We start from the raw sequence: 27,906 nt of genomic DNA on the forward strand, positions 1-27,906 counted from the left end.
GCTGTTTCTAGCTGTCCAGTTCACTGGACTTTTCTTTTGCTGATGGGCTTCCGCTTGCTTCTTTTGGCAATGGCACTGGTGCTTTGGTTGGCATTTTCACGCTTTGCTTGCTTATTAGTTCGGGTATTTTATACTCTCCAATTATAGTTTCTTTATTGCTTCTGTGGATCTGGGCTATCACAGGTTCATAATACACAGTCCATGACTCACGGCCAGGCACTTGTTCTAAGTATTTGAATGTTTTCCAGGCTGTCCCCTTCAGATACCAGTCGATGATGGATCGGATGAGCCTGTTTCTGAAACATCTGACGCTAAGAGCACCCCAACTACGGAAGGTGGGAGCTCTTTGACTTACTGCTTTGAAACCATGAGAGATGGGGTCGTGGTAAACCTTGCCGAAAGGCTCACTGTGGCGTGTTCTGGTGGGGTTTCTGAGGAGGAGCGGGATGCCTTGTGTGTCCAAGCTCTTGGACAAATGCTCTTTATTAGTCTGATCACAAGCAAGGTTTGCCACTCTGCAGAATGAGACAGTATGTTTTAAAGGTGAAGAGTGGGTTGCAAGGCGTTAGGTTGAGAATGCAAAGTCCTTATTACAGTTCAGCACGTTGCCTGCAGTTAATCGCTTGAAGACTTTCCACACTGTGACTGCGGGGTGTCATTAGCTCAGTGTATCTGGGAGCAATACCATGCTGCGTGCTCTACCGAGATTCTCAGCACCTCCTGGTCTCTGTGTTCCCTTTCAGAGTTAACTGTAGCTTGTAACTTTTTTTTATCCCCGCTGTAATTATATACTCATTAGTACAGCATGATTCATGCTGGCATGATGAGGTGGGCAGTGTTTATATATATAAAACAAAACTTTGTTTTGATAGTCATATTGGTAGGACTCAGGGCACGTCTGTGCTGCTCCTGAGTGTTATCTGAATGCCATGTTTTTACAAAGAACCTTAATTCGGAAGTGGTCTAGAGACTTGTTCATGTTTATAATTAGATGCACTTTTTGTGCAACTGGCTGCTTTAACCCAAGTATCTGCCTCTTGGATACTTCAGGTAAAGACATTAGCTTGCAAAATTTATCTAAAGGAAAGATGGACGGAAGTGCTGGCCAGTTCCAGCCCTGTCCCTCTGGAGTTGTGAGCTGACAGTGATCTCCTATGAAATGCTCCCATTCCTGTCTGCGGCTCAAGAAAACAGCGTGTAAAACCTGGCTGGTGCAGAAGGGGACGTTGCCCATTCTCCCCATCGGATCGGGGCTGTGACAGTGACGAAACGTCCCTCTGGCAGATAGAGCTGGCTATCTGTCCGTCTCCGAGCTGCCCGGAGCGCGAGGCAGTGGCGGTGCACGAATGGTTTATGAAGGTATCCAACAGGAGCCGTTCTCACCTGTTCCAGACCAGCGGCATCCCCGTGCAGATCAGGCGCTGGTGGCTCTTTCGCTGTGTGTTTTCAGCCAGCTGCGGAAGGAGTACTCTGGAGATGGGCAGTTTATGTGGCGGAGGGTTGTCTCCCCCCACAGGCGCTGGCTGAAGGGAGGGAGTCGGGCGCTTTTCTGAGTGAAACGTTCTTCAGGTGCGTCCCGGCCTCCACAGGGTTTTGCCGCTCGACAGCTATGTGAAAGCTGCGTTGTTTTTCAGATGCCACGGCACCCTTAGTGGAGGAAGGAGACCACGAGGATCAGGGTGGTGTCGAACAGCATGGGGAGATCCCAGAAGGAACCACAGGTGAGGGAGACCGAGGTGCAGTTTCATCTCTTGATGCAGACAGAGCAGAGAGCTGAGCTGGTTAGTGCTTAATGATAACGCTGCAAGACCTTTCGCAGGCATGCTTTGCTCCGGATGCGTGCTTCTCTCTTCTCCACGGCCTGCAGAAATAATTCCTAGCTGACAATTGTACTCTTGCCTTCCCCAGCCTGGGGGAAGCTTGCAGCCTTTTCTTCTCTCTTTCTCAGCTCCGCATCTGGCAATCTTTCTGTCTGGTATCTCTGTGGTGGCTTCTCCTCCCATCTCCAGGCTAAGCACTTATCTGCAGATCCCGGTCATCTCTGCCCCTCTGAGGGCAGCCCTGCTTTGCTGGTGGGGCGAGGTGGTCGCCGCAGGACCTCGCTGCTTGTCTCGCTGGCGCTCTTGCTCAGCTCAGCCCATGCGGTTGTCTTTGAAGCGGCAGGTGAAAACCAGGCCACTGCAGCAGTTCTTTGGCTGCTGGCGCATTTTAAAGATAATGCAGAGGAAGCGAAGTGGCTAATTTGACCTGAATGCTCTGTGGGAAATCACCGCACCCGGGCTTGGTTTTGCAGGGAGGGATGGGGGTCTTTCAGAGGTGGCGTAAAAAGGGATGGAGCTACAGCCATGCTGTGTATATACAACAGGGCAGGGGATCCCAGGAGAGCCAGGTTTGTATGTGCAAAATGAGCGCGTGGTTCCTGTGCAGTAGCTTCTGGGTTTTCCTGGAAGCATCAGGCAAGGTATGTGTGGGCGCCGAGAAAGGCGGTGGGTGGAAATGGGCTTCTGCCAATGCCTGAGCAGTTAAGCAGACCCACAGCACACTCCCTCGGCAGCCAAATTCTCTGTCCTGCATCCCGTCCCGTGGCTGCTGGTGGAGCCCTGGACCGAAGCACAGAGTGGCTCGCCTGTTAGCAGGGATGTGCGGTCTCCGATTCAAGATCCGACTGTACCAGGGAGCGAGGAGGAAGTAGTGTCCTGAACTCTGGAAAAGGCAGGGAAAAAGGAGGATGTCCTAGTTTGACTGTAGAACTGTGACATACAAATATAATTTTGGTATCGATTAAGATCATTTGAAAGCAGTCATATGATAAAATGAAGGAATTCTGATAGAGACAAACCATCATGGCTGCTACGAAAAAAATTGTGCTTCTCTAATCTACCAGTATTCCTGAAGTGTCGGATTCATATCAGAGGGACTCAGGGGGGACTCGGGTTAATGTTGTCAAATATCCGTGGCAGTGTTCCTTATGGTAAACTAGATAACAGACACCAAGAAGGTACAGGTCAGGTAAGAGTCAGACATTCATGCGAGTGCTGACAGCCACATAAACGCTAGGTGGGGGTAGAAGAGGGGATATAAATCCTCAAGTTTCACTGCTCCTTAGCAGCCTATTTTCTGCACCTCTGCCTGAAGGAACTTGTACTGACCTGCCACCCAGGATGTGCGATTCGGTGAAACATTCCTCCAGTCTGGTACAGCACATGCTAAATAAATCTAGCTAGATCCATCGTTGTCATGGGTTACTTGTCTTTTTAATATTGCTGTGCTCGCAATACTGCGGTGATGGGCAGAATCAGCAGGGAAGTAAATAAATTTTCCAGGCACATGTTTAAAATTTAATTCTTGTGGTTTTGGTTGTGTTTTCCCTTTCTTTCTTCACACTGGGACCAGCTGAAGAGGCAGGCATAGGAGCCACCCCCAACCTGGAGGACCACGCTGCAGGAGATGCTGCTCGAGGTTAGTGGAACATCTGTCACTGGGATCCAGTTATTGCTGCCCACACATACGGGTGGTTGCTAGTGGCTTGGGATTTTTCTTCTCTAATGCATCTGCTCTGTTTGAGCAGCTGTGCAGTTCTCCCTGTCCCTGACTGGGGAGGGTCCCACATGCTTTGAATGTCCCAGCATACTCATTTCAGAGAAACACAGCTTTTCACGCACCAACTTTCTCTCTCAAATGGCTGAAGCCCTGGTTTTGTTTGTTCAGTTGAAAAACAGGGCATCCTCCAGGCTAGAAAAGATAATAAACAGAGCAGGGATGATGTGGTCAGCCAGGAGGAGCTGCTCAGCATTGAACAGAGTCAGTTTGGGCCCTACATTTCACAGCCCAAAAACGTGAATTGTTTGACTCTAATTGCTGTGTTTCAGTTCAACTTGAAAGATGGTCTCAAACCTAGTCACCGTTGCACTTTAACATTAAGGGTGTTTTCTTCTCAGTATCAGAGCACATGACTTATAATGCCAGGCACAGTGGGCAGTGAATGTTTATAGAACATTAATTGTGCATCTGCTCAGATGAGCCAAGGAATTATCCAGGGACCTCCTGGCTATCTGGAAAGCCTGTCTTGGCTTTGCTCAGTTCAGACTTGACTGAAAACTTCAGGATGGGTTTTTTTGAAAGCAACCAGTGCTGGCTTAATTCTGTGCCCAGTGGGGCAGTTAGGTGTTCAAACTCACTTTGTTATAGCTCTCTCGCTTGCCCTCATACCCAAAGCGCTAATTTTGTGTGCTGTTAAAAAACTCAATTAAATCCCATTAGGGATTCAGTTAAATCCTGTAAGGCAGTTTTCTTTGTGGTATGTGTAACAAATTCCTCTGCCTGTTTGGGCAACATCTTTCTTCCTCATGGCTGCGTTACTGCATTTACAAACATCCATGTCTTTTGAAGAAGTGAGTAGTCGTCTTTGCTTTCTCAGCTCAGGGCAGAATTCAGATTGTTTTTGCTTTGCACACACAGGTGAGCATGGTTATTTGCAGTCTGCTCCTTGCAATTAAAAAACCTTTGCTAGCCTGTTCAGTGGTTCTTGGATCAGCAACTCTTCTGTACTTCAGATAGTGGCATTGCTACAAAAAATAAGTCAATGTTGTTAGCAGGAGTGTGGTAAAGTTCTCTCTGCTGTCTGCCTTGTTCAGTCTGGTTCTAGCTGCTGTTTCTCACCAGATTTTTAATAAGACTTTTCTCTACTGTGATGGGATCTTTCAGCAGTCAGATATGGGAACACACAGCTAGCTGGAGCTCTCACGTATATGACATTTCTAGGTTCTATGTAAATTGTTACTTCTCTGAAAATGGAGTTTTAAAAATGTGCTTCTTTTTAATGATGATCTGGTTGTCTTTGATTCGGAGGAACACACAATTATTGATGCGTGCACACAGTCATGAATATCTTGTCACTGGCTGCCCTCATTTTTCACATTGTGGAATTTGAAAAAAATGATCTTTGGTGTGAAGATGGAGTGTGTTCAAATGCCTCTGGAATTTCAGTTGGAGAAGCATCTTTTGATCTGTAGTTTTTGCCATGCTGGCATTCTGCCAACTCTTGACCTTACGCTGCACATCCACCTCAGAACAACTCATGAGTCCTGGAGTATGGAAGTACAGCTAATGAATTGACGGGCCACATCTCTGCACCAGCAGTCGTTATGGTCATGTTGTCTTTGCTTGCAGAAGAAATGAGCCAAGACGCTCTGCTGGCTACTGCATAAACATCCTTCAAATCCCTGTGGTTGGTTAGAAAAGGTGTTTTTTAATACCACATTTCAAATATTACCTGCCAATAGGTGCCTATTTCAGATTTCTCTTAAACAACAAGTTTGGAGGTCTCTGTGTGGTAGTTTCACTTAACTTTATGTTCTGTTAAAATAGAACATTGATAAAAGACTGAGTCAGTAATGACTTTTTGTCTTGTTTTAATCTCTATCATTTAACAAAACAGCAACTGAAATCTTAAGTACTAAAGTGCTCTAATGTAAACCCTTTAGTTTACCAGGTTAGGGCTTAAAAAGACCCCAAAAGAATTTGAAGCTAGACAAATTCAGAGTACAAAATGCACGTTCTTTCTGGGGCAGTTGGCTTTTAGGGCAATTTACCTATGTTCAGGATGAATTCTCCATTGCTCAGTGCGTCTTCGCTTCAGTTGGATGAGTTTCTAAGAGAAAAGCTCCAACTCAACCAGAATATATGGCTTAATGCAGCAATTGTTGGATGAAATTGTAAAGGTCTGTGTCATGCATGAGATCAGTGATAGAACATAATTGTCTCTTTTACCCTGAAAAAAAAGATCTGTGTGTCTGTGACCTTAAGTTTTGGGTTTTAAATGTCATACTTTCTACTCTGCCCAAACGGTGGCAGCAGTGCTGGAACGCTAATTAGCCTGAGTGGGTGCACAGTCCAAAATTGTTGTGGCTGTCTGTGCGGCTACAGCCATGTTTTTACTGATACTCCTTTCCACAGAGGCTCTCTGCTCCACTGGAGCAGACAGACTGTTGAAATATGTAGCAGTAAGAGATGGACACGTAGGAGTGCTCTTCCCCATGCTCATTAGGATCAGAAATGATCTGGAGAACAAAGCAGAAATGGTTTGAACTCTGGGAGGATGTGACTGGTGACCAGCCCGCATCAACATCTCCTAGAAGGGAGAAGAGGGCTGTAGGGATCTGTAACCCCATGAAGGAGGGAGGGTACCAGGCCTGTTTTGTTCTGGCCCATATGGCAAGGAGAGATGGTCTCTCAGCAGAATGGACAGCAAACAAATTCTGAACAAATAAAAGCAGCCAGCAGCTTTGTTCAGCACCTGCTTGATCTGTGACAGTTACTGACCAGCAGACTTGGTCTGGTGTCGTCTTCAGTTTAGAAGCTGAGTGTTTTCATGGCTTCTGAAAACCTCTATAACTAAACCAGCTCATAGAGCACAGATGTTGGCCTTTATGGCACATGGCTGGCATACTCCAGCCACCTCTGAGACGGGACAAGGGAGGAGTCTGCTCTCCCTACCCACTCTGGCCGTTACCGTTTCTGATTCCCAGGGGTGTCAGAGTTCCTTTAAAGCCAGAGGCAACCGCAGAAGTGATTTTTCTGTTGAATGGGGTAGTATGGGACTTGCTCTTACCCTCTAGATCGATTGTAAAAATTCTTAGTCTCTCTTTAGCATTGTATGAACAACTTCCTGTTTGACATGCCTGTGCTAATTGTTTACCGTGCTTCGTACCCTGCATCTTCAACTCCAGGGGAGCTGAGCTCTCCAAAGCTGCAGCCCGAACTTCAGGAGCATGTGGGAGATGCAATAAAAAGAGAAAGTCAGCCCTCAAAGCAGGCAGATGGGGTTCTTCAGGAGCCTCTTTTGTCACATGAAATGAAGGCTACAGCAGCTGCTCCCACCAGAATCGAGGTCACTATCCCAATACCCCCAGATATGTACCAAGACTCCAGACCATCTGAAGACAGCAGTGAGTTGTGGGACCATCGAGGCAGAGAAGGCATTGGTGTGGATCAAGCACCAGGAGCAGAGCTAGGTCGCGATGTGTGCACTGAAGGGTTGGCAGGTGCAGATGTCACAGATGATTCCCATATTAAAGATGGGACATCTCCATTATACACCAGAGCCCCATTAAAAGAAGATGCCAGTGGACGGGAAAGAGATGAGGACCGTGATGTTGATGAAACTGCCCACCAGGATTTGGTTTCCTTGGTGGGACAGCATGTTTCTCCAGGACCTGAAATGGGCTTCTGTCTAGCAACAGCCAAGGAAGCTCATGAAGAACATGCTTTTGCAGAAATCAAGTCCAAAGATGTCCTTGGAGATGTATCAAGAGAGGCACTAGTTCTTGAAACTGAAACACATAAAGCAGGACAGGACCAAGAGGAGAGGAGACAGCCGCTGAAGGGGAAAGAAGAAACAGATGTCACCCTATTAGAGCCCTCTGAAATCTCCCAAACAGAAGCTGAAGCCGGGGAGGGAGAGGACTCAGGACCCTCGCTAGAAATAGCCAAACTCCCTGCTGGGTTAAAAGATGATGTGGAAGGCAAAGATGCTCCTTTGGAAGAGGCTGTGCTGGATACAGGAGAACGACGGACCCCCAAGAAGAAACCTGGTGCTCACATTGCAGAGAAAGCAGGCAGTCGTGTTCCTCTCCTGAAAGGTGTGTGCACCATTTGCCTGCCCTGAGCTCGTGTTGCTGGTGGCTTGCTCACAGCAAGGCTGCCACCTCTTGGGTCCTGCTGCTTGGGAAATGGCCTGGACCTTTGCTATGAACTGATCTACAAGGCGCCGCTGCTTCTCCCTCCCCTTCCCTTCCCCTTTAGTTTAATCCTGGATATCCTGGCATGTTTGCCAGACCTTCATGCTTTGGTTTTGCGTCCCTTGCATGGTGCTGGCGTGTCCCCGATCATGCTTTGTTCTCTTGTTTTTGCTTTGATTTCTTTGGGTCCGTAGGGTGGGCTCTTTAACTCACACCCTGCATCTTCCTAGCAGAGAAGAGAACCGGATGGACATTGTTCTGGCATGTTGGAGTGGGCTAGCCTAGCGCACGCTGTAGCTTGTTCTAGCAAGACACATGCCATCTGGTTTGCATGTGTCCACTGTCCGGTCTGATAACCCAGCTCTTTGTATCGGCTTTCCTAAAGAGCAGAGAGGAGGAAAAAGGCAAGTGAGATGGCTGGTATAACCATGGAAAAGGCCCCACGTCGGTCCTGTTTCTTGTACTTTGCCCCTGCCGACTGCTGTTGGAGCCAAGGTCTGCAGCTAGCTGGACCTTTGTCCATCACCGGGCACCTCTGATGCTCTTACAGAACATTGTGCTCTGATCCCAGCTCAGGACGGCGTGTGCCTGGGTGGTCTAACAGGGTGGCTGAATTTGGGATGTTTTGCTGGAGCTGCCTGTGTGTTTGGAGGTGTGGCCCTTTGACGCATCTTAACAGCGTGTATGGCACTAGGCTGGGCATCCTCCAACTGCTGGCACGTTGGGAGGGCAGTCAGACCCCGGAGCTGCTGTGTTCAGGCAGATATGTCAGCCTTAGCTGTCCTGGGGGAAGGTATGAGTTCACCTCTCAAAGCATGAGGGTGCCCACCAGCAGAGCAGCTCTTAGATCTTTTTCTTCTTCAAGAACTATTTTCCACTTTTACTGGAGGTTGGAGAGATGTCACTGGGGGGCCTGTTCAGTGGCGAAATGCAGATTTGCAGTGAATTGCATTAATAAACTGAGGCAGGGGGACATGCGTCAAAACCCAATGGTGTCTCTCTGTACTGGACCTCAGCTCTGGCTGCTCAGGGTCTGGCCTGGGGGAAGCTCTGCCTTTCACCCCAGTGCTGCGTCTCAAAAGCTGGCTTGGCTGCTTCCACTAGTCCGGAAATCCTGCTCGCTGCCTCTCTCATTTTTGGCAGAGAGAAGTGTGCCCCTTGCTGCACGGGGCTCACGAGGAAATTGTTGATGTAGCTTTTTCCATTGGAGCTAAAGCTCATAACATATTTCTCATTGTTCACTACTCGATCAGCTAGCGGGAAGCTTCGCACACGTGCTGCGGGACATCAGCATGGCTTGCTGTCGCTAGCATCAGAGAAAACCGGTGGTGGGTTGGGGGTGCATTGTCCACAGTCACCAGTTTCTGTTTCAATGGGAGGAATTTCTTCAATTAATTAACGGGCATTTCCTACTAAGACAGAGATGCTTTGTGGCTGTTCAGCCCCAGCCTTGCTCCACTCTGCAATTTTACTGAATTGGGGAAGGGAGATGGATCTGCCACCTCCAAGAGTGGCTGCTGGGGCAGGTCAGGGTCACCAGTGCTGGATAAATTACATTGTTCGTGTCGTTGGAATGGGCTGACCTGCCAGGGCGAATTTCCAAAACATTGAGGTGAATATCAGCAGCTTTTCCTCCCAGATTAGGGAGGAATTAGCTGATGGGCAAAGGGGGCTTTGTTATGAGTGCCCTATTGTACAAATGTTATTTCCTCCCTGTTTCTAATCTCCTAATTAGCAATACTGCAGAGTCTGTTGTGCTTGTAAACTAATGGGGCAAAACAGTGCAATATGGTGAGAGTCACTGTATGCTTGGTAGGAATTGAGCAGGAGGACAGCTAAAACTCTTAAGACCCTGTGGGGCCCGACCCAAATCAAAGGTACGCTGTCTGCTGGGGAGGCAGAAAGCAGTGCGTTGGGAGAGATGGGAAGTGACAGCTGCTGTGAAGAAAAGTGCTTTGCAAGCTGTAACACGCTGAACAACTTTAAATGATACCGTAGGCAACTTGGTGCTGGTAGGATGGAGACATCCTTCAATTTTAGTCTTTATATATGTGGTCATTAGGACCAAATGGGTGTTTGTTTTAGAGAGGGAGACTCATGTTTAGGCCTGAAGGGAGCTGTTCTTTGCTAAACTAAATATTTGCTACTAGAACTGGATACAAATCTGGGCCAAATGGTCTCATACAGAGCTTGTTCTGCGCATCTGATGATCCAGCAAGGACTAATGCACTGTTGCCTATGCACAGAATAATCTGTTAACCCAGAAAGAAAATGCTTAAGAGGTGGAAGTATTTCTACAAGAAATAAGTGACTTTGTAATATTTATTATTTTTAAGAACAGTATTTAATTTAAACGAGAGCAGGAAAGCCCACTCAGCATACGCATTACTGTAGCACAGGCACTAACAGCTATCTGGAATTCATTGTAACTGTGTGTATTTCCGTTCATCAGCTCGTATTGACAGCAAAGACAAGGAAGGGGCTGAGGCTGAGGAGAAGAAACCCAAGGTAAGCTAACGAATAAAGCCAGAGGTGCCATCAACCCACTAAGTGCTGTCCAGGTTCCTGACTCCCTCCCGCTCTCCCGAACTACGGTCGTGTCTCTTAGGAAGCCTTGCCATTATCCTCATTCTCCATTCTTTCCTTCAAGAGCGTTTTTATTTTTGTCTTCCCTCACCCCAGTTTGGATGGTGCAATCCACAGTGATTTTTGAGGGGAAGGAGGTGAATCAAGTCTAAAACAAACTTGTGGCTCATGGGGTTGTGTGGGTGGTTAGAGAAAACACTTTCTCAGCCCAAGACTGGAAAGCAGCAGGCTGGCTTTCCCGGGGCAAACTGGTGTGAAAGCAAACTCAGAACTGTAATGGGCTGTATATGGAACAAGCACTGTAATGGTGAAAAGAGTAAGATATGTCATTAAAAAATTAAATGAAGTAGCCTAGGCCTAGCAGGTGCTGTATTCTGAGTGAGAAGCAGAGTTTAATAGTGGGTAAATTCCAGAAGTTTGACAGGTACTTGTCACACCGCTGTTTTGGAGGAGGTGTAGTTCAGCTGACTGTTAGCCTGGCTACTGCCTGGGGAAGGTAATGGACAAGCTGATAGACAATTCAGTGGGTAAAGAATTGAAGGTGAGGAATATATTTATTCCCAAACAATGTGAAATTGGGTCTTGCAAAACCCATTTCATTCTCTAAGGAAGTTTGGTAGGGTTGTATCAGGCTAGGCGTTTTATGTGATACCAAGCAACTGTCTAGATAAAAACCCACAAGCCATTATTGATAAAGCACGTGTGATGGGGTTGACAGACCTGGAAGTGGTCATCTGCGTCTCCCTGAGATGCAGGTATTGATAACGCCCTACCTGGTGTGGGCATGGGAACCTTACAGCAATTTTGCCAGTGGTTTGGGGGTAAATGTAACAGTTTGGGTGGTAAAATGTGCTACTGATGTGGAGGGCAGTGGCAGGGGCAGGCGAAAAGGGGCTCAGGTGTTTCTCCTCTGCGGGAGGTACAGAGCCAAGCTACCCTGTACCTGCGGTGCAGCCATGGGACCCTGGCAATGCCCCTGGCCTTTGCCTAGCTCTGTGCTGCAGTGAGGGGGCAATTCGAGCTGTCACCTCTCCCGTATTGCACCTTCTAATCTTATTTGATGTCTGTGATCCCCTTCTGCTTCCCTCCCATACTGATTTTTTTTGTTGCGATTTTATTTCGTTTCCATGTTTAAGAAATCCTCACCTTCCACTGCCAACCCCCCAGGCGATAGACCCTCCATCCCCCCCCAACGACACACCTCCTCTAGCACAACCCCTTCGAAAACACCCTCCAGCCCTGCTTCCACCTCTAAACGAGCCTCTTCTGTCACATCCCGACCCGCCAGTACCGGAACACAGGAAACCAAAGCCAAGGTAAGGAAATGGGATGCAAAAGAGAGAAAGCAGCCTTGAAGAATAGCTTAAGGCATTCCCAACAGGTCTGACAGCATTTGGCTGGGCCAGGTTCTCCACGTCCCCTTTAGCTGAGACGGCAGGATTTGCTTCTCCTGACACCAGCTATCTCCAGTGGCCGTGGCCGGTCTCAGCTCTGGTTTTGGTGTTTGGAGCAGTTGGGTCATTCTCACCAGCACATAGGCGCCTTGCTCTGCATTAAAGCAAAAAAAACTTCTCTCATGTGCTCCAGGGTGTTATTTTTGTCTCTCTGAAGCATTTCCAGGTCCCTTTGTGCTCTTTTGTGCTCTTCTTTGTTCTGCAGCTTTACGCTGTGTTTTATGGGTGCATTGGCGTAGCTTTGGCTGGAAACGGCAGATGTATAGGAAGTGTGCTGGAGCCAGATCTGCCAGGCGCTACCCAGGGAATAGGAAATGCACACACATCTGTGGCTAGTTCTGTACTGTAAGAAGTGGCTTGGAGTGTCTCTTCGTGGTGTTTAGTCATACAAATACACTGGTAGTACAGGAGAGAGCAGAGATTGCAGGTCTCAAATAATAGGTTATGGTTGTACCGTGCTAAGGGTTGTGATGGCTCTGCTCTGGTTCCCTGCTGCCTTGGGACCAGTCAGCTTTTAACTTTTCACTTGCTTGTTTTTCATGAGTTTTCGTACACAGACCAGCACTAGAAAGAGGACATGTTATTTTACGGATTTGTGGAGGCTTTTCTGCAGGATCAGAAGACAATAAATAGCATATTCCTATTTACACACTGTTCCAGATTTTTTACGTGTTACATTAGTGTATTACAGGTGGGGACAGAGGAGATGTTTCTCAGCGTTTGGAGTTTGGTTCTGTCCTCCTGAATGGAGCCTGTAGTGTGGAAACAGTGGCTGTATCTATCTTCTGTACAAAATTTTAGTGAAACGGGAAACAAAACGCCAAAATTCAGGGAACAGGCAAAGGAGCTGAACTTGCTTTTTAACCAGATTTGAGTGTGCAACAAATAACGTAGTTGAAGCTAGGAGCTTGCAGGGGAAAACACCACAGCCGCTCTGCCAGCCTGGGAGTGCCCATGCTGTGGTTGTGGCAGGTGCCGTTGATGGGAGACGGGGTGTGGACAGGCGCATCGTGGGTGGCTGCGTTTGAGGAAACCCCTGGGAGCTCCTGTGGGCCATTGAGGGAGGAAGCAGGGGGTCTCGCTCGGATCTGATACATGAGGGGTGAGAGCCCATCTCTGGGCAGATCCCCCCTGCATCGGCCTTCCTCCTTGCGTCCCCAGGGCCCAGAGATGAGAGGTGGCACGAAGACGGCCACGCCGCGGTCTGCAGCGGGGCAGGCTCAGAGGAACTCGGCCAATGCCACACGCATCCCGGCAAAGACACCCACGGCCCCCAAGACGCCTCCCAGCTCCGGTAGGTGATGGTGAGAACGGTGTGCAGCAGCCGTGGTGTCCCTCGGTGTAGCGGCTCTGCTTCGGTGGTGCTGGGTGGGGAATAAGTTTGCCCGAGCGCGGGCTGGGCAGGGGCACAGCCAGGAGGGTACGGCGGGTTGAGTCTGCGTGCTGACCCGGAGCTGCTCAGCCGCGTCGCGGGACTGTGAGTGCGGAGTGAGGGACCGTTTCTCCTGGCTGAGCATCGCTGGATGCTGCTTTGCCTGCTCCATTCGTATCGTTGCCAGGGCGTAGGAGAGGGCACTTGCTTTATCCCTTTGGGATTTCCTCCAATTTGGAAGATTTAGTCAACTCAATTTTTTAAAATCCATCTGTTCCTTTTCTCTTGATGATATTTCAGAAAGACCAGGGGCAAGAGGATCAATTACTCGATTGCAGGAGTAGGGATTAGTTCATTATTCTCAAAGCATAAGCCCCCAGAAAGCATCAGGCATTGTGAATTTCCATTAAAACAGTGCATTTCACTGAGTATATATATTTTTGGTACTTAACAGAGCTTCATAAAACCTTAAATCAATTAAGTTTTCAGCTTTATTATGCTTAAGCATCTTTTTCATTCATTAAACAGGCAGAAAGGAGCAGAAAAAAACACCTCCTGCAGCAGCAAAGTCTGAGAAAGGTAAATGTTTACGATTTTTTTTTTTCCCAATTGTTTTTAGCCTGGGAACAGTCCTAAGCTGCTCAGTAATCCGAGCTTTATTTGATTTCCTAAAATACCAGTTTTTGTAAACGTCTTTTGAAATTTCTTACAGAAAAGTGGTTTTGTTTGAATGCCTTTTGTCTGCATTTTGTCGCGCGTGCTAATGTCTCACCGGGGTGGGGAATCTTCCTGATGATCCAGACACCGAAGACGATCTTCCTGCTGGGATACAAAGAAACTGCTTTTAACCGGTTTTTGTTTCAAACGGAAGTAGAAGACAAGTGCAGTTTGCCAGCGTGCTGCCCCCCTTGCGTTGCCTGCAGCAGCACAGCAGTGTGAACCTTTTTCTTCCCCACACCCCGGATCCCAGCGCTGCTCGCAGGGCTGCCTGACCGCAGGGAGAGCTGTTTTCTAGAGTGGGTAATGACTGGCTCGGCTCACCGATGGGCTTGTAAAGAAACCATGTGGGCCAGCAGCTGCAGCAGCGGGCTGGACTCCTTGATGTCTAGGCTCCAGTCTTGGCTCAGCCGTTGGCTTTTCCTAGGTGACACTGGGAAGGTCTCAGGCACAGGAGGGCAACCTGGGTCAGACCAAACCCTGTCTAGCCCAGCACCGTGTTTCTGACAGCAAGGACCAGCAGATACTTGGGGAAGGTATAAGACGTGGCTGGTGTGCCGCGCACCGCTGGCGGGTTGCAGCAGCCGCGGTGGTGCCTGCAGCCATGGTCTTTTAGCCTCTCTATTCCCCCTTGCTGGTGGTCTGCTCTGGGAGTAGCGGGTGGGTCCTGGCAGCAGACAGATCAACCCCATGAAGTCAGGCGGTGAGTGGGGAAGGAGCTGCTTGTCCTGTGCTTACCCCCGTGTGTCCGCAACCTTCAGGTGAGCAGCCAAAGTCTGGAGACAGAAGCGGTTACAGCAGTCCCGGCTCCCCGGGGACTCCAGGCAGCCGTTCCCGCACTCCTTCTCTGCCCACCCCGCCGGCCAGGGAGCCCAAGAAGGTAGCGGTGGTTCGTACACCACCAAAATCTCCTGCCTCTGCCAAGAGCCGCATCCAGCCATCAGCTGCCCCCATGCCTGACCTGAAAAACGTCAAGTCCAAAATTGGCTCAACTGAAAACCTGAAGCACCAGCCTGGAGGTGGCAAGGTAAATGTGGACTCTGCTTTCCAGGGACCTGCAGGGACAGTGGGTGCTTGGTGCTCTGCCTGCAGCAGCAGCAGCAGCCCAGCTGGCGACAGAGATACAGCGGTGGGCAACTCGGGTTCAGCTGATCTCCGGTCTGCTGCTGGTTTTGGAGATTTTGGGGCTGGTTGGGTTGGGTGCTTGTCCTGAAATTGTTTGCCTGGCTTAGAAGGTGCAATACAGCTCTCCCGCAAAGAGGAGGCCAGGGTTGCAGAGTGCTTGTGCCATGGCTTTCATGGGGTGTTAGCTCAAAGTGTGCGCTGCCTGGGGCTTGCCGCTAGGGAAATGACATTCCCCCGCGGTATCCGGTTAGGGAGAGCACGTAGTGACCTGCAGCCCTAAAGAGTCGCAGGATCAGGGCTGTGCTTCTGAATCCTGCTGCGTGGTGTGGAGCAGTCACTTCAGTGCTGCCTCCGTTTCTTCACTAGAGAGCAGACAGGATGGTCTCCTCCCCACGGGGGTCCCAGGCTCGGCACTCGGGATAGCTGAATCACACCTAGGAGACCTGCAGGCCTCTGGCATTTCCCCCAAGGGTAAGGAGCTTTGGGCTTTCTGGGTTTCCCTGAAAATACGGCCTGCACAGAGACCAAAACCCCTTCAGTCCGGGAGGATTTCTGTTCGGCTCCTCTTCTCCTGGTGCCAGCCTGGCCTCTGAGGGTGATCCCAGCCCCGCTGCCACCACATGCATGGCTGGGATTGAACTCAGCTTCAGGTCTGATGAGGGAAACAGTGCAGACACTGAGCAGTTTTTCAAAGCATTGGGATTTGAGCTCCAGCTCTGTCAGCCAGGTTTTGGATTGCATTCTGCATTCAGGAACTTCCCCTGTATTGCAGCGTGATAGAAAGTGTGGCGTGTCCAAAAGTGGTGGCACCGTTGTCCTTTCAACCACCACCACTGCTTTTCATTGCTGAGGAGCCTGTTTTATGAGCAGGAAAGTGAATTCTGTACTCCAAGTGCTTGGGAATGAGGGTTTTGTGTTAGAGAGAGCAGCTGAAGTCTAAAGTTTTGCAATGCCAAGGGAGAAGGGATTTGCAAAGCCATGGGTGACAAGAGACCTAGAGCTGGGTAAGGCAGTGGTGTGAACGAATGCATCTGTGCACCCCCAAGAGCAGCATCGTGTGGTTACACAGCTCCACGGCTCAGCGTTGTCCAGACATCTCTGCAGTGCTCCGTTGCACTGTGTGGACCTATCCTTTTATAAAATCCTCCTTGCTGCATGGATGGAGTCGTGTCCCTGGAGAAGTGCCTGGTTGCTCTGACTGGTGAAGGCCAGGTGGCTCTTACAGAGATGTTAAGTGACAGGATTGCACATTTGGTGGCCAGTGGCAGTCGGGAGTCCCTGTGTGCTTGTGCTTGCCTGCCCCGGGAGGGCATCGCTGGCTTGCAGACCTTGCTCTGGGGCTGCTAGTGCCACAGGGGTGTGAAGAATCTCCTCTGAAAGCGGTGCATGCTATTTAATGTGACTAGGTAACTCGGTGGCTCTGAATATGAGACTTTGGCATGGGGGGAGGCTTTGAGATGGCTTCTGTTCACCATCTTAAATACCAGTGTGCTTTTCCGTTTCTTTATGTGCAGTTTTTGCTGAGGCTGGTGATATACAGGACAGTGCACGTTTTGCCTTGTGCTGCAACGCAGGGGGCGGCTCTGCAGTCTGGGCAGGGCTGCTCTGTCCCTTGGCCGTGCAGAGCAGAGCAGTGCGTGTCCTTCCAGCCATCTGTGTCCCGGGACCTTGGCCCTCCTGCCTGCTCAGCCCAAGGCCTAAGTTATTCCTGCCTGCCCATCAAAACACTGCTGTTCAAGGATTTTAGAAGGAACCCTTCCGTTTACTGTAAATCGGTTAAACTCGTTTGCTCGTTCTTTTTAATCCAGCTTTTATGAGCTTTTTTCTCCATCAGCTTCTCTCTCAGTCAACATGTCGTTTATTGTTGTCACTGAAAGAGTAAGAACAGCTGAATTTGGGACAATTCATTGCTCTTTGCAGGGGAGAATGGCAGGGTGCTCTGCTGGGGATTTTGTAGGGCACGAGGCTGCTCTTAGCAGAATGGGTGCAGCTGGAGCGGAAGTGGCTGATCACAGAGGTTTGATTTCAGGGTCGCTGGAGGATGGGGCTGGAGCCTGCTCTCTCCACCCAGATTTCAGACCCCAACCTCAGGAAGAGAAGGTCCATAGGGCACATGAGCCAGGAGTTAGCCAGGCCACATCTCTTCCGATTTCTCTGCATTGCCTGAGTATTTTAACTACTGCTGAATCACTAAGGACTGCTCCTGAAAAGCCTGGGCTAGCTGAGCTGTGTCCTGGTTTGCAGGATTAGTTGCTCTGAGATTGAAAAATGACATTGGAAGCATGTGTCAGCCTTTGTGCTCCTGATGCTAACAAACCAGGGTACGGCGAGGAGCCGTCCTTGCAGCAGCGGCAGGCCAGCGACGCTGCTGACGCAGAGCAAGGCTGCCTGCCCAGCCGCCTTCGAGGCCACTGTCACCCAGGGACTACGTGTGCAGTGTGACGTGATGCTGCTCCCTTGCAGGATGCTGTGTCTCTTTCCCTCTCGTGAGGGTTATGCTTCGGACAAGCTTTCTCTTAAGGGAACACGGGTCTTGCATGCATGCTGGTTTTTACCTCCATTTGCCTCTGGTTTATACCTGCGTAGGTCTTAAAGCCAATCCAGTCCATGTAGGGGAAGGAGCAAGGATTATATTCATCTATGGCACTTCTCATTTGGGATAGCTGCTCCCACGCATGGGGTCACTGCAGCGTAGTTGGCCTTGTAAAACCCCAAACTGCAAAGCAAACCCTAAATGGAAAGAGCTGCATTAGTACAAAAATCTGTGTGTGGAGAGGATGGGCAGACCCCGGGGCTGGAGAGTGAGGTTAGCATGGTGCCTGTGGGCACGTGTTTCCCGCATGGTACCAAGCCCTTTCCAGCCTCTCTCCCACCCAAGGCAGAGCTGGGAATATGCCGTAGAGCAGCTGCATTTGGGGTTTGGTCTATGCTGCCCCTTTCATCTCATCTGTATGGGACTTTAGAAAGCTGCAGGCGTGGGACCGGGTCGCATTTGCTTTTTCACTTTGTAACTGTAGAGGGAGTTTGAGCCCTGCAGGATGCAGAGCTCAGGCATCCTCCCTCAGACCAAGCTGGACATGCAAGTCCTGCTTTCTCGTCTGCTGCCTGGGCCAGCTACACCCATTTGCTGTTTCTCAGCTTGCTCGAGCTGCTGAAAAGTGAGGCTGCAGTATTTCCGTCCTAGAGAGGGAGCAGGCTGCCCTGCGCAGGGCATGGGGCTGGGCGGGCGTTTTTCTCTCAGTACCGTCCTTCCTCCCAATCCACCAGCTCAGCGGTGCAGCTCTGCAGAACCTGAGCCTCAGAGCACGGGTGCCTTCCAGCCCACTTGTTGCCCAGCACGTTCCTCTTTTTGTGCAGCAAAAGAAAACGTGGGTGGCTGGCTTTCCAGCTAGTGTTCCCGGCTTGGAAACCAGGGCTGCTTTCCTGGAACCAGCCATATGCATCCAACCTCTAGCTATAACCTGCCCACCTCTGTCTTCAGTTTCCAACCCGTGAATAGACAAATCCACGCAGCAAGTGATAGATTATCCTTTGCCCTTGGCATTGGAAGGCAGGTTCCTGGTTTTAGTTATATAACACATGGTCGAGCTGCAGATGGTCATGTTGTTTCTCACACTCTTTTCTGGCTACCAAAGGTGCAGATTATTAATAAGAAGCTGGACTTTAGCAGCGTTCAATCCAAGTGTGGCTCAAAGGATAATATCAAACACATCCCGGGAGGAGGCAGTGTGAGTACCTTCACACTTTCAATGCACTATAATAGTTCTTATAATAAGTGGCATGTTGTATACACTAAACTGCCAATGCTATCTGCAGCGACCCTGCCGTCAGATAGCTATTGGTGACGTGCAATGACTCTTTTCTGGCTACCAAAGGTGCAGATTGTTAATAAGAAGTTGGACTTTAGCAGCGTTCAATCCAGGTGTGGCTCAAAGGATAATATCAAACACATCCCGGGAGGAGGCAGTGTGAGTACCTTCACACTTTCAATGCACTATAACAGTTCTTCTCATGAGTGGCATGTTGTATACACTAAACTGCCAATGCTATCTGCAGCAACGCTGCCGTCAGATAGCTATTGGTGATGTGCTGTCATTTAACCCCGTTAACCCAGAAGACATGGTTAGATGAACCCTAACAAGTCCTGTACATGTCTTACATGGACAGAACTAACTGACCCCCTGTAGAAACCATGTCTGTAACAAAACATCCCGTTAACCCGAAGGTTTTACGCTACCTGGAAGGCTCAGTGCCTCATTGTCTGCAGGACGGATTGCCTCTCGCAGACAGTGACGTAGTTGCTGATGCTGTAGATGGATAGATTCATGAGCAAGTGCAGGCCTCGTTGCTTTATGTGCTGCTGAACTGCACATGACACTGCGCAGCCTGTGAAAAAAGCCCAGGTTCCTGCCTATTCCATCAGGCAAGTATGATCAATGTAAATAAGAGGCTTCTCCTTGCTAATGAATGTGTCCAGTGTGTGTTAGGCAGTGCCCATGGAGGCTGAGCCTAAAGTAATATTGAGTTAATTGATTTGAACACAGGCATTTGCAGTCATTCCCAGATGAATAGCCAGACTAAGCTCTCAGTTACCGTGCCAGAAACCTGGAGAAGCTCCACAGGGATTGGTGGACTTACACCAGTCTCTCTGGAGGCAGAGTTTAGTCCAGGAAAGATGACGGACTAAGGCAAGGGCATCACTGAGACCCCAAACAGCGCGACCGAGTAACAGGTCCTGTGGTTGTCCAGTCTGCAGCCATCTGAGGAAGCCGTCTGGTGTCCCTCAGATATTCCCAATGGATTTTCTTTGTGCTGTTTTTGATCTCTGTGGATGCCCTCTCTGAGAAACTGAGCGCTGCAGAGGGCCTGGCATGTAAGCATTGGGGCATAACTGGGTTTGCAGCGTCCATCTTACATTTGATGCCATTTTGAATTCACTTATGGGCCTGAGAGCTGCTTTGCAGAGGTCTCAGCCTCCGTGAAGCAAGTTCCCTACTGGTTTTGCTGTTTCTTACCCCGGGGTCCTGCACTGCTTCTGGCTGGACTGCCTGGTGCGTGGTGGATCCCACCACTTGTTATGCCAGGGGTTAGCATTCCTCCCGCGTCATCTGTGTCGTGGCTGGTAATTAGCTTTGGCACGGGACGGTGAGCTCATCCTTTTCTCCCCTGGGAGCTCACGCTATGGGCAAGCATTCGCAGCTGCAGTGGCTGCAGTGGGTTAAAAATTAGCTGGGTTTTTGGCTGGAGATTGTCGTCCCTCCCCAGGCTCTCCTAGCAAAGCAAATCGTGTGATCGCTGCCTGGCTGCTTTGGCACGAAGAGCAGCACGTAGCTCGGGGTGCGGGCGCTCGGAGCAAAGCCGTATGTCGACGGGGCTGGAGCACGGCCCCCCGGGCTGTCCTGGCGGCAGAGCTGGGCTTGGGGGCTTCTCGGGTAGAGGAGCAACAACAAACCGCTGGGGTTTGATGGCAGTCACGTCTTAATCCTCTGCGACCGTTTCAGCAGCGAGTGCCTGCCCAGTCATTGCTGCTTCTGGGGAAATGAACTGTTGCTACAGTAACCTGGGGTTGGTTTTTTGTGTTGTTTTTTTTTAATGCCAGTGGATGCTTTGTCAAGGAGATGGATTAGACAAAAGTTGACCTAAACATTGCTGATGCTAAGAGATAGGATCCCCAGGTCTCTGGCACTAATTTCCCAGGCAAACAACTCTGTGCCCCTTTTCCTTCCTTGCTAAAATAGAGAGGACCCTTCTCCACTACCCAGCAGGATGGCAAGAGTTAATTGAGTCCTAGCTGGGGAAAAAAAAAACAGAAGGAGAGCAGAGAGTGTAATTGCTGATGGCTCTGGAAATGGGAGGCCCTTCAGGTCCCGGATCCTAGCGGTGCCCAAATCACTCGTAGCCTGTCCGGGATCACAGTTGGGGTTAGGATTTGCTGGACGCTGCAGGGCACCAGCCAGCTCTGTCCTTCTGGGATTCGTTTCCTGCCTTTCGACTGAGTTCAACTCTCCTCCTGCCCAGTACGTTAAATGTGTGATCTTTCCCCCACCCTGTCTTCATGTCTGTCTCTGCGATGTGCTGCCAGATTCTAGGATTGCTTTTGTCCCCTCTCTCTGTCGAATGTGTCCCTTGGTGTGCATGCGTATCAGAGCCAAGGCAGCCCTGCGTGCACCATCGCCGTGCTGATGGGACAGTGACACTGAGCCTGTGTCACTGCAGGGGACAGGCCCAGGGGATGGCAAGGTCAGACCTGCAGGAACCAGACTTTTGCACATGGTCTGGTGCCTGCCCGAGTGCCAGGGACGTGATGTGCCGTTATGTCCCCCCACCCCCTTTTCCTCGCTGCGCACCGCTGGTGGAGGGGGGGAGGTTCCTCACTGGCGTGCACATCCACCGTTCAGCGTCTGGCTGTGAGGCTGACGCGTCCCTGCGACTGCTGGGGCCGGTGCACCAGGGGCCAGCACGAAAAGCGAAGGACGCACCATCGTCTCAGGGCTCCGAATCACGGCAGGGCGCTCAGGTGCGACGGAGAGCAGCGGCTACGGCAAATCCTTTGAGCTAGCTTGCGGCCGCGCTGGTCTGGAGGCTGCCTGGCTGCTCGGAGGAGCTGCCTCCTTTGCAGAGGGTCCCTTAGTGCCGGCGCGTCCTTTCCAAGCTTTGGGAGAGCAGCACACCAGCCTTGGCTGTTACGGAGAGCCAGGCACTTCCCAGGGAGTAGGAACTAACTTGGAGGCATCGACGGTCTGATTTCTCCTGCCCAGGCCTGCTCACCTACAGCACTAGCTGATTCACACGCTCAGGTGTGAGTCCAAAACTGGGGTCCAAGGTAACTTTGGGGGATACGGGGATGTTTTTCTCCCCCCTTGTTTCCTGCTCCTGGTGTTGCTGGTGTGTATGTGCTGTGGTTTGCCGTCCCTGGCACACCTGACGGTGCCAGACCACTCCAGTCGTTGGTGTTTTCCAGTGTGGTGTTTAACTGCTAACGTAACCACTAAACAGCTCCATGTTAACCGTTCCTCGTGTGTGTGTGTCTCGTGTGACCCGGTTCTCGGTGCGCGAGAGGCCGCCGGCTGCCCGGCCCCGTGCCCAGACGCGCTGCAGCACCATGGCAGGTCTTTGAATTTGGTGGTTTAAGTGGAATTGCTGGAGCCCTTATGCAGAGACGTGCTGTGTAAAACAAATAAAAACAGTGTAATACCATAAAATACTATTGTGGTTCAGTATGTTAAAATTGCCATTTTAATTTATATTATGTGAACTCCTGCCAGATATTTAGACTTTGCTTTTGCCTTTTTTTTTTTTTTAACCCTTATTTCCATTACAGCATTTTTCAGAAATGCATATTTTGGTCACTCTTTTAAAGTTCTGTGCACATTGATCATTTCTGTTCTTTCAGTTTTTGTGGACATAAGCTTTATGTTTTACACCAGAAAAGGTATTTATTTTTTACGTTTTCTCTCTGGTATATCTCCTCCTTTTGGATGATGTGTATGCAAATCTTAATTAATTACCACTCCACTTTCTCTCTCACTTAAGCACTTTAAAATTGCCTCTGCTCCCCCCCTCTGTGGAGAGGTGATCTTATGCATGCTGACGTGTTAGAGAGGCTACTGCACACGGGCATTAATGATCTCCCATTTCTGATGACAGTTTCTTTTGTATTATTAATCTTACTGGGGTGTAAGCTGTCCTTTCCCTCGAATGCAGATCAGGTGCCGGTGGGTGTTGTGCCTCCCCCTCCCCAGGCCACCCGCGGTGGTAACAAGCTCATTGCCTTCTCCTTTCTCGTACGGACAGGTGCAAATCGTTTACAAGCCGGTCGACCTGAGCCACGTGACGTCCAAATGTGGTTCCCTGGGCAACATCCATCACAAACCAGGTACCGTTCTGCTCTGCAGCATCCGGCGGCACCGGGCGCTAGTCTGCGGGCACTCGCCGCCTGTGTCTCGGAGTGTGGGTGGAGATGGGGTTGGGGTTGTGCAGGGAGCGAGGGGAGACCCTTGGGACGGTGACCGGAGCATCAGAGCGAGCCCTGGAGAGCTGCATGCTGTTCCCAGCTCTGTCACTGCGTGGCCGTCTCCTTTTTGGTTCCCTTGACCACTTGGGCTAGGGGAAAGATCCAGTCTGGTCCGCAGCACACCCATTTGGGCCAACGTGTTGCTGTAAATGGGAAGTATTTAGGAGTATGTGGGGAACTGCTGGTGTTTGGGAGAATACTGCACTGTATCCTTTGGAAAGTCTCTGTACTCTGGTTCCCAGTTGCCCTGGCTCCTGTGTTCCCCAGATCACCAAGGGGTCCCTCTCCCTGCTGTTTCCCTGGTGCTGACCCTCTGCTCGGCTTCAGCAGTGCCTCAGTTGAGCAGCCGCGGAGCGCCGGATCAGCCTCGAGCGCTTCCTCTCCAGCCCGCCCCCGCTGGGGCAGGAGCTAACCCCGTGGTGCTCTTCTCTTCCAGGCGGTGGCCAGGTGGAGGTGAAATCTGAGAAACTGGACTTCAAAGATAAGGTGCAATCAAAAATTGGGTCGTTAGATAACATCAGCCACGTCCCTGGAGGAGGAAATAAAAAGGTAAAGGGGCGCTCGGTCTGGAGCAGGCGTGCCGGTCCTCTGCGAGTGTCCATCTGCCCTGCGAGCGGGCATGCAAGCAAAGAGTGATTGATAGCTGGACACAGAGAAAGTCCCGCACATCAGGCTCATCTCTAGCGCACGTGTGTCCTCTCCTCTCTGCTCATCAGGCAGCTCTTCCTCCCCAGTCCTTGAAATAGTTTGCTGCCCATGTGCTAGTGAGGGGCCGCCTGTGCGCGCTCGTCCTTCAGAGGACAGAAAGTGTCCTGCCCTGAGCGCCCTGCCCAGGGACGGGCTGCTCAGCCTCTGCCCAAAGAGCCGGTTCGTCTCCCTGCCGGTGACTCGCGGCAGGCGGCGAGGGCTCCCGGGCTACGTTTGCCAACCGAGAGGACGTTTGCTGGAACACAGCTGTGGCAGAGCCGCAAGGCTTGCAGTCTCCGTCCTCTTCCTGGCCCGTGGCCATCTGAGTGAGTGTGAGTGTAAGTAAGTGATGTCCTCCCCTTTAGTTTCCTGCTCTTTCTGCTGTTCTCTGAATCTTGTGCAGAAACAGGTTTGTGTTCCCAACCTTTCGTTATAAGGGATGCTGCTCTCTGCATCTGTTTTGCATTGTACATGGCCAGTTACCCCCAACAGTGTGGCGCAAAGCTGGCAGCTCAGGGCACCGCGTAGGCATTGGTTCCCCGGTGAAAGCGGAGCATTAAAGGCTTAGCTTTATTTAGAAAAGGTGACTTTGCAGTGGGCTGTCATTTCAGAAGAAAGGTGATCGCTTCTTACTTCCAGTCTCAGTTTCCCAGCTGAGACTGACTGAGGGCTCTGTGCAGGGAGTGCATGTTTGGGGAATTTAAATTGAAAGACAAAAGCCAATTGGGTAAGGTGAAATCCTGAACTTGGGGTGAGCCATTCCTGCGGAGGCTTCGATGCTGTCTTCACAGTAAGTCTCAGTCAAGTAAAACACCTCTACAGCCTCGTTTTAAGGACAGCAGAGCACCTTGCAGGCAGGAGAGATCTGGTAAGCGCAGTGTTGAGACTTCAGCCTGGTGGCGTCCATGGTTGGATTATGCTGGGGAAAGGTGGTTTTTGTCTTGCTTGTTTTTCAAACACCTTTTTCTCAATGGGAGGGGAAAGTTCTGTTTCGGCTCCTGTATTTCAGCACTTTGTTCTTGGCTGCGTTTTCTCTTTGCGCCTCCCAGTTCTTTGCCTCCCAGCGAGCGTGCTGGTCTCTGACCGAGGGATCGCTTGACTTCCTTACCCTTCTCTCGCTGCTGCTACGCATCAGACTGCCCTGTGCTTCCACTGAGCCCATTTTCATCATTTTTATGATGATGATGATGATGATTTCATATCCTGGCACATTCACTGGGCCATAGTTTGAAGAACTTGCCCTTTGGAGGGGGAATTCATTTGCAAGGCTGTGAGCTGACAGCAGTATCACCTGCCTCAGCCTTCCCCTGGGGCTGTTGCTTGTATCCTGCCTAAATCCACACCTGAAGGATGTTATCAGTCTAACTTGAGTTCAGGTGCTGCCTCAATTGCTTCCCTTGCCCAGCTTGTTCCTGTTTGCACGTTAGTGCCAGGGACCTTCCTCAGGCATCTCTGCTCCAAGGTGGGATGCTGTGTCTGCAGGGAGGGGACAGTTGTGCCCCGCCAGCCCTCCGTGTAGTGCAGCCGCTGCAGGCTGCTCCTTCCCCAGCCTTTCTCAGGTCCTCGGTCCCCTCCTTGCTCTGTGAGGCAGAAGGATTCAGATTTGGACACACAGTGACTCCGGTTCCCAGCTCTGCCCCCCCCCCGAGCACTGGCCACAGCTCTCAGGCTGGATCGTGCCCAACTCGGGTGCTGGGTGCTCTAAGTACCTGTGCTGGTGGCATCTGCTCTCCTTTGCTGCCCAGGGAAGCCTTCCTCCCCATCTCCAAAGGCAGTCTTCTCCCTGTGAATCAGTGAATGGGCCTGTTTTTCAGGTCTTTTTCTCCCCAATTTTCTATTATTTCTTTTCTTTTTTTTTTTTCTCCTCTTCTGGTTGACGTTTATTGGATCTGTTTTTTGTTGCTGATGCGTTTTTTGCACCCCACCGCCCTGGGCGGGTTTCTTCACCTGTAGAGAGAGAAAGGCAAGGAAGACAAGACCCGTCCCCAGGCTGCTCGGACCCCGAGCCCAGACCCCGCTGGGCTCCAGTCGCTGGTACTGGAGCCGCCCAGCCCCGCGGAGAGCCAGCTCCCAGCCTTACACTCGGCTGGGGAGGCCACCAGTAAGTAGCAAACCTGATACACTTCTCCTCCCCTCCCCGGCCCTCGCGCTCGCCAGGAGAGAGGGATTTGGCTAACGGGAGCAGCCTGGTGTTCCCAGCTGGGCCGTTGGCGTAAGTGGCAGCCTGAATGAGCCGTATGGGAATTCCCCCGGTAAATCCCTGCCTGGGGAGAGGAAGCAGCCCCGGGCTGTGCCATCAGCCTCGCGCCTGGGACTGCCTGCCTCGCCAGCCCCGGGCGCGTGGGAAGGTTTTGACGGCATCCCGCGAGGCCCCGATCCTGCCCTCCCCTCCGGCAGTGCCCGTTCCCGCTGTGGGCTGCTGGAAGGGACGTGCCTGAGGACTGGGGGGGGCATCGGGGGGATCGAGGCCGTCGGCACCAGCGCACGGCCGCGGCAGCCCGGCTTCTCCCGCCAGCCCCCGGGGAGGAGGGCTGGACCCCACGCCTCGGTTGGGGCTCGGGTGCCTCCTCGCTGCCTTCCTCCCGGCCGCACGGCAGCGGGGACCGAGCGGATGGTTCGCAGGTAAAAACACCCTCTCTGGCCGGCCTCCCCCATGCTCCTCGCTCACCGGCCTTCGCTCTCGTTGCAGATTGAGACTCATAAGCTGACCTTCCGCGAGAACGCCAAAGCCAAGACCGACCACGGCGCCGAAATCGTCTACAAGTCCCCCACCATCTCCGGAGATGCCTCCCCACGCCGCCTTAGCAACGTCTCCTCCACCGGCAGCATCAATATGGTGGACTCCCCCCAGCTTGCCACGCTAGCCGACGAAGTGTCCGCTTCGCTGGCCAAGCAGGGCTTGTGATCGGGGCGTTGCGAGCGGAGATGAGAGAAGACAAGGAAAGAAACAAGAGAAACATAATAATCTGGCCTTCTTCCTCTGTTCCTTTTACAGCTGCTTCCCCGTCCCCTAACTGGTTAATGATTTAACCTGCTTTTACTGTTCATTCAGCTCTAGCTCCAGGACTTCAAAAATCAGTGACACTATGAGGTACAAAACCTCCTCTCCCCCTGCTCCTCGGAGCGCGCAGCCCGTGCCTGTCCCTGCTCCCTCCCCTCGTCCCCCCGCTGTCCCGGCCTTGCCCAGAGCCCGGCTGGTCGTGCGGCCGCTGCCCACCCCGGGGAGAACGCTCCCCAGTGCAGTGCAGCGGGAGGGTGTCATCGGGCAGGGGACGCGACAGCCCCGGAGCCGCAGGGCTGGGACCTTCCCACGCTCGTTAGGGTGACGATGCCCGGGCTGGAGGCCTGGCGCTGCGGTCGGCGCGGGCAGCGGGTGCTGCAGCCAGGGACTGCAGGGAGGCGCCATCCCCTTAGGCGTTACGTTTGCCTGCTGATTTGGAAGAAACGTTTTGGTTTTTACCTCCGAAAGCCGAGATGTGTATGAAGATAACTGCCAGGTATCCCCTCCCCTGCCTGCCCCGCTCCGGCAGCTGGAGTACCGGGGGTATCCCGTGGGGAAAGGGGCCCCGTCCGGCCCTTCCCCTCCCCGTGGCTGTGCTGGAACCGCTGAGTGGATGAGTAGAGGCTTTTCCCCCCTCCCTTTGGCAGCCCCTCGTGTTGTAGAGTAGATTTGTCTGTATATGCTTGGACCGTGCCAGGGTGATTGTTTCCATAAATGAGCATGTGTTTAAAAAAATGCTGTAAGTAGTTTTGAGCTGCCCTGTGCGTTTCCCCCCCCCCCCCAACGCTGGCTCTGCCGCAACCCGGCCAGGCCAGCGGGGAGGGCAGGAGGCGAAGCTTTGCTAAGCTCCAGGTCGTGCCCAGACCCGGCGCTGCCGGAGCAGCCCGGCACCGCATGTCTGCCGGGTGCGTGGATGGGAGCAGCGCGGGGTGGGCATGCGGGCTGGGGGGGGCTGCGTGGGGTCTTCCCGGCCCTGCTCCGCTCCCAGCGCGGAGGGAGAGGGCCTGGGGCTAGGGGGGGAGGTTGGGGTTGTGCAGCCAGGTACGAGGGGTGCTTGCAGCCCCGGCGCTGAGATGCCACCTGCATTTGGGTGCAGCTTGTAACATTTCGGGTTGTGGGGGTTTTTTTGGGGTCCTTTTGTTTCATTTTTCCCTCCCCCCGCAAGGACAGCTCCGAGGTCTGCAGAAGCGGCTGCTCCCTGGCTCTGCTGT

General features: G+C 51.6%; 1 protein-coding gene across 4 annotated transcripts in view; it reads left to right on the plus strand.

Annotated features, from left to right (window-relative positions):
• The window catches only part of LOC106497424 (microtubule-associated protein tau), a 53,663-nt gene extending 26,191 nt beyond the window's left edge, over positions 1-27,472 (plus strand). For 3 of the 4 annotated variants that reach the window (XM_067312054.1, XM_067312056.1, XM_067312055.1), the window contains exons 3-16: positions 249-335; positions 1,635-1,721; positions 3,394-3,459; positions 10,192-10,247; positions 11,462-11,641; positions 12,941-13,073; positions 13,680-13,730; positions 14,630-14,895; positions 18,629-18,721; positions 18,869-18,961; positions 22,788-22,869; positions 23,444-23,556; positions 25,648-25,795; positions 26,384-26,469. In XM_067312054.1, coding sequence (XP_067168155.1) covers positions 249-335; positions 1,635-1,721; positions 3,394-3,459; positions 10,192-10,247; positions 11,462-11,641; positions 12,941-13,073; positions 13,680-13,730; positions 14,630-14,895; positions 18,629-18,721; positions 18,869-18,961; positions 22,788-22,869; positions 23,444-23,556; positions 25,648-25,795; positions 26,384-26,388 — 1,460 coding nt within the window. In that variant the 3' untranslated portion in view covers positions 26,389-26,469. Of the gene's footprint in view, positions 1-248; positions 336-1,634; positions 1,722-3,393; positions 3,460-6,722; positions 7,641-10,191; positions 10,248-11,461; positions 11,642-12,940; positions 13,074-13,679; positions 13,731-14,629; positions 14,896-18,628; positions 18,722-18,868; positions 18,962-22,787; positions 22,870-23,443; positions 23,557-25,647; positions 25,796-26,383 lie in introns of all 4 variants that reach the window. The other variant, XM_067312057.1, reaches the window with a different exon arrangement.
• Positions 27,473-27,906: the final 434 nt, after the last annotated feature.

The sequence above is a fragment of the Apteryx mantelli genome, chromosome 28, assembly GCF_036417845.1.
Source record: "Apteryx mantelli isolate bAptMan1 chromosome 28, bAptMan1.hap1, whole genome shotgun sequence".
Lineage (NCBI taxonomy): Eukaryota > Metazoa > Chordata > Aves > Apterygiformes > Apterygidae > Apteryx > Apteryx mantelli.